The 12,048-nt window shown below is 45.5% G+C and overlaps 1 protein-coding gene across 2 annotated transcripts in view; it reads left to right on the top strand.

Annotated features, from left to right (window-relative positions):
- Window positions 1-12,048, top strand: part of mmp16b (matrix metallopeptidase 16b (membrane-inserted)) — a 37,445-nt gene that overhangs the window by 21,274 nt on the left and 4,123 nt on the right. For both annotated transcript variants that reach the window (XM_077518323.1, XM_077518312.1), the window contains 5 exons: window positions 3,884-4,045; window positions 5,562-5,779; window positions 5,862-6,000; window positions 7,890-8,040; window positions 10,289-10,404. In XM_077518323.1, coding sequence (XP_077374449.1) covers window positions 3,884-4,045; window positions 5,562-5,779; window positions 5,862-6,000; window positions 7,890-8,040; window positions 10,289-10,404 — 786 coding nt within the window. The remainder of the gene's footprint in view (window positions 1-3,883; window positions 4,046-5,561; window positions 5,780-5,861; window positions 6,001-7,889; window positions 8,041-10,288; window positions 10,405-12,048) is intronic.

Here is a 12,048-nt window from a genome sequence, read left to right as displayed (position 1 = left end):
CTCCGTGGCGTCGGGAGTGACGGGTCAGACAGGCCTCAAGTCCCTGAACCTCGTCTGCTGGAGCCTCTCGCTCCTGAACCTCGTCTGCTGCAGCCTCTCGCTCCTGAACCTCGTCTGCTGGAGCCTCTCGCTCCTGAACCTTGTCTGCTGGAGCCTCTCGCTCCTGAACCTCGTCTGCTGGAGCCTCTCGCTCCTGAACCTTGTCTGCTGCAGCCTCTCACTCCTGAACCTTGTCTGCTGGAGCCTCTCACTCCTGAACCTTGTCTGCTGGAGCCTCTCGCTCCTGAACCTCGTCTGCTGGAGCCTCTCGCTCCTGAACCTCGTCTGCTGCAGCCTCTCGCTCCTGAACCTCGTCTGCTGCAGCCTCTCGCTCCTGAACCTCGTCTGCTGGAGCCTCTCGCTCCTGAACCTTGTCTGCTGCAACCTCTCGCTCCGGAACCTTGTCTGCTGCCGCCGCAGCCCCTGGCCGCGTCGCCTGGGCCGCTGCCGCCGCAGCCCCTGGCCGCTTCGCCTGGGCCGCTGCCGCCGCAGCCCCTGGCCGCTTCGCCTGGGCCGCTGCCGCCGCAGCCCCTGGCCGCTTCGCCTGGGCCGCTGCCGCCGCAGCCCCTGGCCGCTTCGCCTGGGCCGCTGCCGCCGCAGCCCCTGGCCGCTTCGCCTGGGCCGCTGCCGCCGCAGTCCCTGGCCGCTTCGCCCGGGCCGCTGCCGCCGCAGTCCCTGGCCGCTTCGCCCTGGCCGCTGCCGCCGCAGCCCCTGGCCGCTTCGCCCTGGCCGCTGCCGCCGCAGCCCCTGGCCGCTTCGCCTGGGCCGCTGCCGCCGCAGCCCCTGGCCGCGTCGCCTGGGCCGCTGCCGCCGCAGCCCCTGGCCGCTTCGCCTGGGCCGCTGCCGCCGCAGCCCCTGGCCGCTTCGCCTGGGCCGCTGCCGCCGCAGCCCCTGGCCGCTTCGCCTGGGCCGCTGCCGCCGCAGCCCCTGGCCGCTTCGCCTGGGCCGCTGCCGCCGCAGTCCCTGGCCGCTTCGCCCGGGCCGCTGCCGCCGCAGTCCCTGGCCGCTTCGCCCGGGCCGCTGCCGCCGCAGTCCCTGGCCGCTTCGCCCGGGCCGCTGCCGCCGCAGCCCCTGGCCGCTTCGCCCGGGCCGCTGCCGCCGCAGCCCCTGGCCGCTTCGCCTGGGCCGCTGCCGCCGCAGCCCCTGGCCGCTTCGCCTGGGCCGCTGCCGCCGCAGCCCCTGGCCGCTTCGCCTGGGCCGCTGCCGCCGCAGTCCCTGGCCGCTTCGCCCGGGCCGCTGCCGCCGCAGTCCCTGGCCGCTTCGCCCTGGCCGCTGCCGCCGCAGCCCCTGGCCGCTTCGCCTGGGCCGCTGCCGCCGCAGCCCCTGGCCGCTTCGCCTGGGCCGCTGCCGCCGCAGCCCCTGGCCGCGTCGCCTGGGCCGCTGCCGCCGCAGCCCCTGGCCGCTTCGCCTGGGCCGCTGCCGCCGCAGCCCCTGGCCGCTTCGCCTGGGCCGCTGCCGCCGCAGCCCCTGGCCGCTTCGCCTGGGCCGCTGCCGCCGCAGCCCCTGGCCGCTTCGCCTGGGCCGCTGCCGCCGCAGCCCCTGGCCGCTTCGCATTGGCCGCTGCCGCCGCAGTCCCTGGCCGCTTCGCCCGGGCCGCTGCCGCCGCAGTCCCTGGCCGCTTCGCCCTGGCCGCTGCCGCCGCAGCCCCTGGCCGCTTCGCCTGGGCCGCTGCCGCCGCAGCCCCTGGCCGCTTCGCCTGGGCCGCTGCCGCCGCAGCCCCTGGCCGCTTCGCCTGGGCCGCCGCCGCCGCAGTCCCTGGCCGCTTCGCCTGGGCCGCCGCCGCCGCAGCCCCTGGCCGCTTCGCCTGGGCCGCCACCTCCTGTTCCTCGTCCAGCGGCGCATGGATTGCTGCCGCCACCGCCTGCACCAGTTCCGGCGGCGCCCGGCCAGCGGCCGCCATCGCCTGCACCTGTTCCGGCGGCGCCCGGCCAGCGGCCGTCTCCTGCTCCTCATCTGGCGGCGAACACCCCGCCGCCACCTCTGCTCCTTGTCGGGCGTCGAGGACGCCCTCCTGAACTGCTTTTTGTCTGGGACGGATGGGTGGGCCGTGTGCCCTCCTCCGTGCCCCCTTCCGCCCGCCCTTGTTTTTGGACTTTTTATGTTGGACGTCTGGGAGCCGTCCCTTGAGGGGGGGGTTATGTCATGTTTTGGTTTGGTGGGGGTGGGTTTTTGTTGTCTTTTGGTCGTTTGTCATGTGTTCCTTGTTTCTTCCCTTGTCCCGTTATGTCAAACCACGTCCACCTGAGTGTTTCTTCCCTTCCCAGTGTATCCACCAATCAGCTTCCCCTGCCACTTGTGTCTTGCCCAGCTGTGTCTAGTCATTGTCATTAGCCTGTGTGTATTTAGTCCCCTGTTTTCCGTTCGGTTCTTGTGGAGTCATAGTATCTGTTGTGCCTGTTGTTGTCCCTGTGTTCCATGCCATGCCATGCCTTGTGTTTGTTTTTTGATCTTGTTAATTTTTTCATAGTACCTTGTTTATAGTTTTTAATTAAATCCCCTTTTTTACCTGCATCCCTGCCTTGCCCTGTTTTTTGGTTGCCTCCTGCATTTGGGTCCTGCCTTCAACACCCCACATCGTGACAAATACGAGTTAGCCGTTACGCCATGACATGCGGCCGGGAACAACTTCAAAATAAAAATGTTTCAGTTGGCGCCATGGATCTCTATATATTATTTGGTAGGGTAAGATTTATTTTGAAGTTGGCCTCATATGTTGATGGTTGTAAATAGGCGGGTATGTGCGGCAGATAAAATGCCTTCAATCATTTTTTTGAACAGAGGTGCTCAACTTACTCAAAGGACTTGTTTCAACCCTAGTCCGCTGTTAGTATGCACCATGCTGCTGCTTCCAGGAGTAAAAACACAAATCTTGTTTTTATGATACAGACTATTTGCGGGGAAAGGGGCCCAGCCCTGAATTGCACGTTGCGAGTAATTGACGCTCAGAATAAAATTCTTAAATTTGATAAAACGTTTTGGCCGATACCGCAAACTCAAACTGAGTAAATGTGTAATATCTTAAAAACCCTAAAAACTTCTTCGGCTGGATTATTTTTTACACTCTGATTCCTTCTGAGCGATGCGCACGCTTCCTCGCCCGCTGAGATGCCTAATTTCCCCGCCGCCCACCTCCCCTCATTTCAGCTGGCTGCATGCGAGGTGCATCGTGGGCGGCCACGGCAGCATGATGCACCACAACCCCGGATCTTCAGATCTTTATTTATTTTTTTCTTCTCCAATCAGTCAGTGAAACTGCTCTGTCAAAACAATACCTCACATGAGTTAACATTTCCACGTCCGACGAGGCACGACGAACCCGTTAGCTTGTACAGACGAACATCGCACACTTACAAAGTGTACTGTTCATCGAGCACACTCGCACTCTCGCGCTGTCGTGTTGTGTGTGACACATTATCATAACTTGTCATTCGCAGTGACAGGAGGAACACACTGACCCAATTCGGGTAATTATGGGCATGCAGTCGCACAATCTCTCGTCATTTCTGCACCTTCCAACCTCCCTTTTTTTCACCCATGTTGTTGTTGCGAAAATACACAATTCAACACGACACAAGCTGCGAACACGTTCACGTTTCGTCCAGGCGGCCACAACGAAGGATGGTTTTTGATAGCATACAGCAGAGTGACTCATTAAAAGGAAAACCTGTTTAAATGGGACAAAGAAACCCGTTACGGCGATTTTCTGTCGGCCATTCTGGGTGATTGAAAGCTTCCACGAGCATTAAAAATGATGAGAACCATAAAATGAAAAGCATTAAGCTCTTTGGTCTTTCTTTCTAAATGTATAATCGATCCACCATTTTGTCTTCCTTCCCATCTCTAGGGAACGACCTCTTCTTGGTCGCCGTTCACGAGCTCGGTCACGCCCTCGGCCTGGAACACTCCAATGATCCCACCGCAATCATGGCTCCTTTCTACCAATACATGGACACAGAGAACTTTAAACTACCTCACGACGACCTGCAGGGCATCCAGAAGATCTATGGTAACAATCTATTTGGTTAGACTGAAAATACTTGAGGACAAGAAAGCTGGCTCCTGTATTTTGTTCAAATAATATATAGTGTACTGTAAGAAGGAAATAGGCTAACATGTCGCCAATGTTATTCAAGTTTACTGCACATGTGAATAAATGTAAAGACCTTTTCCAAACAGTTTCTCTTTAATTTAACTGAAAGGAATACTTCACTTATTTAGCCCATTATAGCAATAAAAAGTTAATATTTTGTCTATAATAAATGATATTTTCATTATTTTTCATGTACAATAAATACCTTTAAAAACACATTTTGCAACTTGCAGTCAACTGAAAATGACATCACAATGTGCTCAGGGCTCAGGTAACCAATCACAGCTCAGCTTGTGAATGTCACATGACCACAACTAGAAAACAGGTAAGCTGTTATTGGTCGTTACCTGAACACTGAGCACATGTGATGTCATTTTCAGTCGACAACAAGTGGCAAAATTGTTCTTTAAAAGTATTAATTGTACGTGAAAAATAATGAAAGTGTAAAATTAATTATAGACAAAATATTAACTTTTTATTGCTATAATGGGCTAAATAAGTGAAGTATCCCTTGAAGTGAACTGCATGAAATTACCTTTTTATAATATACTGTACCATAAAGTTTTGTTGTTGTTGAAAAAATGTAAATACTGTAATTGAATTGAATAGTATTATAATATTGATGTAATATTAGCTGATGTAATAGTAATATTATATAATTTAAATCAAAATGTAAATAATATTAATATATATATATATTGATTGATATTATTTAATATATTTTATTTAAACAAGTCTTTAATGTTTTAATGATGGGACAAGCCGAAAGTCTCACACACACGCACACACACCCCCACACACACACCATGTATTTTTTTAAAATATGTATATTTTTGTATTTTTATATTTTTACAATTTTGTTCTTTATTTTTATGTTAAAAGTTGTAGTTTTGTTTCCTGTATTTAACTTTAAGTTTAATAAAGTTTTATTCAGTTTTTGGTAACTCAATAATAGATTATTTTTAATAGACAAAAGAGTACAACAAAGTCATAAATGTTATTTGAATGAATGAATGAATAACTAAATAAATAACTAAATAAATAAATAAATAAATGATTGTATTTACAAAACATACCTACAGTAGTTGTATAATGTTATCGCATATTTAAAGATTTGGGGCACCATTTTCATAAATGGGTGCCAGAACCGTGGGCATAAAAATGGGTGCATCTTTATTTTCACGCTGGGCCAAGTGTTGTTTAATGTGTTTGTGAATTTGGTCGACTGCGCCACGCCTCGATAGACGTACCAGCACAATATATTGACGCCCGCCGTTTTTGTTCCTTCCCGCAACGGCGCACAGTCCCCAGTCTAGCGCATTCAATTTTTCTTTTAAGTGTCTAATACATTTTTTTTGTTACATTTTTTTTAGAGACAATATGGTAAAAGTAGGACAAAAAAAATGCTAATTGTGTGCTGTTATTTCTTCAGGTCCGCCTGACAGAGCGCCGCAGCCGACCAGGCCCCCGCCCACGGCGCCCCCTCCTCGCTTCCACCTCCCCTCGGACCCCCGCAAACACGACCGCCATGCCAGGCCCCACCGCCCTCCGCAGGGGGCCAAGCCATCCAACCCAAACTCCAAGCCTAATATCTGCGACGGGGGCTTCAACACGCTGGCCATCCTGCGGCAGGAACTTTTTGTCTTCAAGGTAAAAGCAGCACAGCGATGAGTAATACTGCTGACGATCAGTATGACGATGGTAATTTTCCTAATTTCTGCTTCATCTGTAGGACCAATGGTTTTGGAGGGTGCGGGACAACTCGGTGGTCCCTGGATACCCCATGCAGATCAACTACTTCTGGAAAGGCTTGCCCGCTAAAATTGACGCCGTCTACGAAAACAGCGAAGGAAAATTTGTATTTTTCAAAGGTAAAAAAAAATACAAAATAGACATTTTTTATCAAGAAGAATATGATGGGCTGGTGCAGACCAAGACTATTGATGATAATAATAATAATAATAATAATAATAATAATAATAAACTGAGGTATTATTATTATTATTATCATATAAATTTATTATTATTATTATTATTATTATTATTATTATCATATAGTAAAGTAATGTATTGTACACGAGAAGGAGCGGCACAATGTCCATAGCATTGAAACAAAAAAATGTGTCAAAAACTGTTGATTCTTTATATTTAATTTAATTCATTTATGTTTTTAAAAAGTACAACATTATAGAGTGCTATTTATCCTTCTAATGTTTAAAAACACATTACATTTTTTAGTATTAATAATAATAATAATAATAATAAATGGTGGTATTATTATTATTATTATTATTATTATTATTATTATTATTATATACATTGTATTATTATTATTATTATTATTATTATTATTATTGTTATTATTATTTGGTTTTTCCCCCCAAAAAATTGCCTAATAATAATAATAATAATAATAATAATAATAATACAATTTATGCAATAATAATAATAATAATGATACCACAATAATAATAATAATAATAATGATACCACAATTTATGTTGTTGTTGTTGTTGTTATTATTATTATTATTATTATTATTATTATTATTTGGCCTTCCCACCAAACAAGTCATCTTTATTTATATAGCGCTTTCAAACAGTGTTTTTAAACATTAGAAGGATTAATATCACTCAATGATATTGTACTATTTAAAAACAGAAATTAATGACATTATTAAATTCAATGTAAAGAATTCATTGCCCTGCGATTGGCTGGCAACCAGTCCAGGGTGTCCCCCGCCTACTGCCCAGAGCCAGCTGAAATAGGCGCCAGCACCCCCCGCGACCCTTGTGAGGAATAAGCGGTCAAGAAAATGGATGGATGGATGTAAAAAATTCAACAGTTTTTGCCACAATTTTTGTTTCAATGCCACGGACATTGTGCTGCTCCTTCTGGTGTGTTCGCCTTGGCTGCATAAAGGCTTTTGCACAATGCACGTGACTTTTCTTGATGTTCAATACAGGACAGGATACAGTGACGATGGTGTTCTAGCACAAGGTTTCCATTATTTGGAAGTAGTTGCTTAAAGGCTTACCAGGAAGTAGCCTGTAGGTTTTTCATGCTGGTTTGGATGCGAATTAGACTGTACTGGGACACTGCATTTATGAATTCTTCCTCTATTTGTCTATGCCAAAATCTTTTGCTGTTCGCACTCCGGAGTCACTCTGCCAAACCATCTCCTATTAGATGCATTATACGACATCACGTCACGTCAACACCTCTCTCAAACTGAACAGTTTTCATCAGTGAGGCAAAGTTTTATGATTTGATTCATTTTCAGTTTGACAGTAAACTTCAACTGGGATTGGCATTAAACAGCTTGAAGTCTCTTTTGTGTCAAGAAACTGCTGCTTGTTGTGAAGTAAATTGATTTGAATTCCCTACCAATCGCCATACACTGCCCGGAAAACAGCGCCATCTGGTGGAGTTTTGCACCACTACTACAAAAAGCTGTCTGCTTTTGGGATATTTTGCACTACAGTTGAGTCTAAGTGTGATCGCTGTGAACATGCATTAATGCTGCATAGAAGCAACTTTAAAAAATATATATATATTTATTACATCACTAACTGAACATAACACTTGCAAGTCTCACACATTCACACGTCCATCAGGCAGATTAACATGACCATCTGTCACCCACTTGGCTCAGACCGTGTTTTTATTCAGCCTATATCTCGAGTCTCTGCTCGAATAAGGTCATATGCATACCAATGACAATGACGAGGTCTCCTAACGTTCCTATCGTCGTCCTCAGGGAACCGCTTCTGGGTGTTCAAGGACACGACTCTGCAGCCGTCCTATCCTCAGGACATCTCGCTGTTCGGCAGCGGCATGCCCACGCAGAGCATTGAGACGGCCGTGTGGTGGGAGGACGTGGCCAAGACTTACTTCTTCAAAGGAGACAGGTCTGCGTCATGCATCATCTAGTCGGGGGTGGGAAATGGGCACATTTCTTCACTTTGCTAAGCGCTTAGAGGACATTTTGTGAATTGAGATGTTTATTTAGGACTCCAGAGATTTCGAACTAAATTTTTATGAATGCATTTTTGTCAAAATGTCCTCTAACGTACATAAAATTCCAGACCATAACATGAAAACAATCACAGAAACAAAATACATACACACATGAACTCACTTACAAGAAACATTTGTAGCTTTTATTTGGCTTGCTTGGGAGGAACAAAAACAAGATTGATGCCTGGAGGTTCTGTAGTGTAAGATTATACTCGTGGCACTATGGCATTCGCCAGCCTTATAACATCGGACACAGTCAAAGAGAGCAAGAAAACCATTTTTTTAGATTTACCGCTGACACAAGCTTGTTACCAAAATAAAACCGGACTAATGCAAGAAAGCTGTGTCTCAAAGTTTCTTCATTATTCTCCATCTTCATCCTGACAACATCCGGAATCGCCAAAATTGTCAGTTGTCGTAAAAATCGTGATCAGGCCACATTATAACCACTAGGGATGGAACAATATCACATCATGAGCAATAATGGTTATGATATGAACCTCACAATCTGATTATTATCACTGTATTGTGGGGAGGTTGGTTATATTAAAGTGGAAGTTTACCCCCCAAAAATGTGACAATAATGTGTTCTATGCAGCCCCGGTAGTATAAATATGGTATTCTGGTTAATGGAATATGAGTTAAGCAGTAAAAGCCTGCAGTTTTTAATCCATCAGCGCGGGCGGCCATTTTGCCACTTGCCGTCGAGTGAAAATGACATCACAGTTGCTCCGGTGTCAGGTAACAACCAATCACAGTGCAGCTTCAGAAATCAGGTGAGCTGTGATTGGTCGTTGCCTGAGTCCTGAGCAACTGTGATGCCATCTTCAGTCGACAGTAAGTGGCAAAATGGCCGCCCCCTGAGATGGATAAAAACGACTGGATTTTGCTACAAAACTCATATTCCACAAATGTAATATTAATCAAAATGTCATGTTTAGACTAATGAGGTCACATATAACATATTATTGTCAAGAAATGTTTACGTTGACTTCCGTTAAAAAAAAAAAAAAAAAAAGTTCACAATACTGTACAAAATCTCACTATATTGTTAAAGCAAAATCATATTGGAAATAAAAGCACATTTTGTTTTTATACATAATAGCAGTGACAAAGAAATACTCTTGGCCAGTTATTTTATTGTCATGTGCTCCTTTTGGCTCAGCGGCGCAAAGCATCATGGTCGATGTAGTTCACAATGTTGTGTTCGGCTGAAGTGGTCGAAAAAAGTATTTTTTTTTACGGAGATGTTAACAAATATTTGCTGGTATGACTGATTTATAGGACTGATAACCACTACAGCTGCCAAAATATGCCTAATTAAAATTAAACAGTACTAATAAACTAACCACTAGAGGGTGCCAGAACTGCACAAATGGAATACAACCTCGCCTTTCTAACAGACATGACGACCACGATATCGCGGCAGTTTTAATATTGCGATATTGTTGTTATTGCTACATCCCTAATAATCACTAACGGTAGTCCCAGAGACATCCGACATGTGGCCTTTTTCTGACCTTAACTTCAGTAGAAGTCAAACACTTGACCTGATTTTCCGCACGTATTGTTATCCTGCTAGAGTACGTGAATCACGCTTCTTCCTTGTTGAACATGAGTGACAGTTGCCTTCTCAACTGGAGTCCCGCAGCTTGCCAGCATGGCGCTGTGACATGTTTGTGCAGCTGTCCCCATAAATCATCTCCAGAAGGGGTCAACAAGAGGGGAACGCGACGCTGACAAATTGCTTTGTCACCATCATCACGGCAACGGTTACTTGGCGTCCGCATTCCGTTTATCTGCTCTCATGTGACAGGATGAAGATATCAGTTTTTCCCGGTTGTTATGGCTTCTCCTGATCACACAATCTGATATGTAAGTCACTGAATTGAGAAGAACCGAATGAAGTTTCAAATCAAGCGTGAAAATCGATTTTGCTGTGCCGAAATCGGTCCTTGATATGGGGTGGCGCGGTCTCGACATAAAATCAGAGAGATTTAGTACGCATTGTCAATTTTGTTAGGCATTTTTGGGGATATGTGCGTTGGAGTTTTCTATGGGTACTCCGGCTGCCTCACGTTCCAAAACAATGAAGCTGTATGACTATATTGAGTGCGATGTTTGTGTGCCATTTTCCAGATACTGGCGCTACAATGAAGACATGAGGACCATGGATCCAGGTTATCCCAAGCCCATCACCATCTGGAAGGGCATCCCCGACTCTCCGCAGGGGGCCTTCGTGGACAAAGCCAACGGTACTGCACTCCATGCCGCAAATCCCATTACGGGAGAGATTGGAGCGACGTACAGTTCAATGGCGCCGTTGTTTCAAAGCCGCTTTGAGAGCACGATGGCAGCCGCCCGCCATTAAGCTGCTTTGCTTGTTTACACTGAACACAAAGAAGACACTGCGGCATCAGCGCGTGATTATTGAGGGTCATGTAAGCTTTTGACCAGGCGTGTCACGTGGCCCATCGACAAGAACTGAAGTTATGACACCATAACCATATTTGAAAGACATTTGGTAACATGGGAAGGGGTTTTAAAATGGGCGCTGAATGTCTCTCTATAAAGGCAGCATAGTCATCTTTACAACTCAATAACTTGTGCACTGTAAATACTGCAACTACAACACTTTTCAAATAATTAGCGTTTTCATGTGTAAAATATAACCCAAATTGAGTAAAAGCTAACCCAGTGATGGGACCAAAAGGGATCAAGCCAATGTTGGGTAAAGCTACCCATACTGTTTTTTTTTGTTTTTTGTTTTTTTTTGTTTTTTAACCCAAATTGTTTTTTTCCCCCAACTGTTTTTAGACAGTCTAAAAGAGTAAAAACAAAAACAGGTTAAAATGGACCGACCCACTACTAATTTGAGTAGTGGGTCAGTCCCTTTTCTTTTTTCTTTTTTATTTTTTTACATTTTTTTTTGTACCCAAATTGGTCGTTTATAACCCGACTGTTAGTCGTGGGTCGCTCCGTGTTTTTTTTTTTTTTTTTTGACACAAATTGGTTGTTTTGACCCAACTGTTTTTATAGTGTTCCCTTTTAAAACTGCTGGGTGAAAAATAACGCACTTTGGGTCAACTTTGGGCCAACTTTTTTTTTTTTTTGGTACAAACAAATAAAAGTTGGGTCAAATCATCTCAAAAAGAAAGTTGGGTCAAATTGACCCAAATAGTGGATAAGTCCCTTTTCATTTTTTTTTTTTCATTTTTTTTTTTTTTTATCCCAAATTGGGTTATTTTTTTCCCCAACTGTTTTTAGACAGTCTAAAAACAGCTGAGTAAAAAACAAAACAAAAACAGTTTTGGTCAAAGATTGGGCCAACCCACTACTCAAATTAGTAGTGGGTCAGTCCCTCTTCCTTTGTTTTGTTTTTTTTGTTTGTTTTTTTGACCCAAATTGGTTGTTTTTGACCCAAGTGTTTTTATAGTGTACACTTTTAAAACTGCTGGGTGGAAAATAACAACTTTGGGTCAAAAATTGGACCCAACTTTTTTTTTTTTTTGTACAAGCAAACAAAAGTTGGGTCAAATCAACCCAGTTTTTACACTGGATGCCCTTCTTGATGCAACGGGTGGGCCATCCACCTCACCTAGGATTTGAGCCCTAACACACACAAGAAGAGAAGAGTCAGCCATTTTATTCACCCACTGAGTCATCACTAACTTTTTCTATCAAAACAATTGGGTGGAAAATAATCAAATTTGGTTCAAAAATGGACTGACCTGCTGGGTGAATTTGACCGAATTTTTTGCCAAGTTTTCCAGGTTGTTTTATACGAAACGACCCAACATTTTTGGTCATTTTGTGCAAAACAAGTCAAAAACACAACTGTTTTAGAGTGAAACGTTACATTAAGTTTATTTAAACACAAAAACGCCCAAAATGATAAC

The sequence above is a fragment of the Festucalex cinctus genome, chromosome 1 (genome assembly GCF_051991245.1).
Source record: "Festucalex cinctus isolate MCC-2025b chromosome 1, RoL_Fcin_1.0, whole genome shotgun sequence".
NCBI lineage: Eukaryota > Metazoa > Chordata > Actinopteri > Syngnathiformes > Syngnathidae > Festucalex > Festucalex cinctus.
Note: the sequence above shows the minus strand (reverse complement) of the source record. Positions and strands in the feature narration are given on the sequence as shown.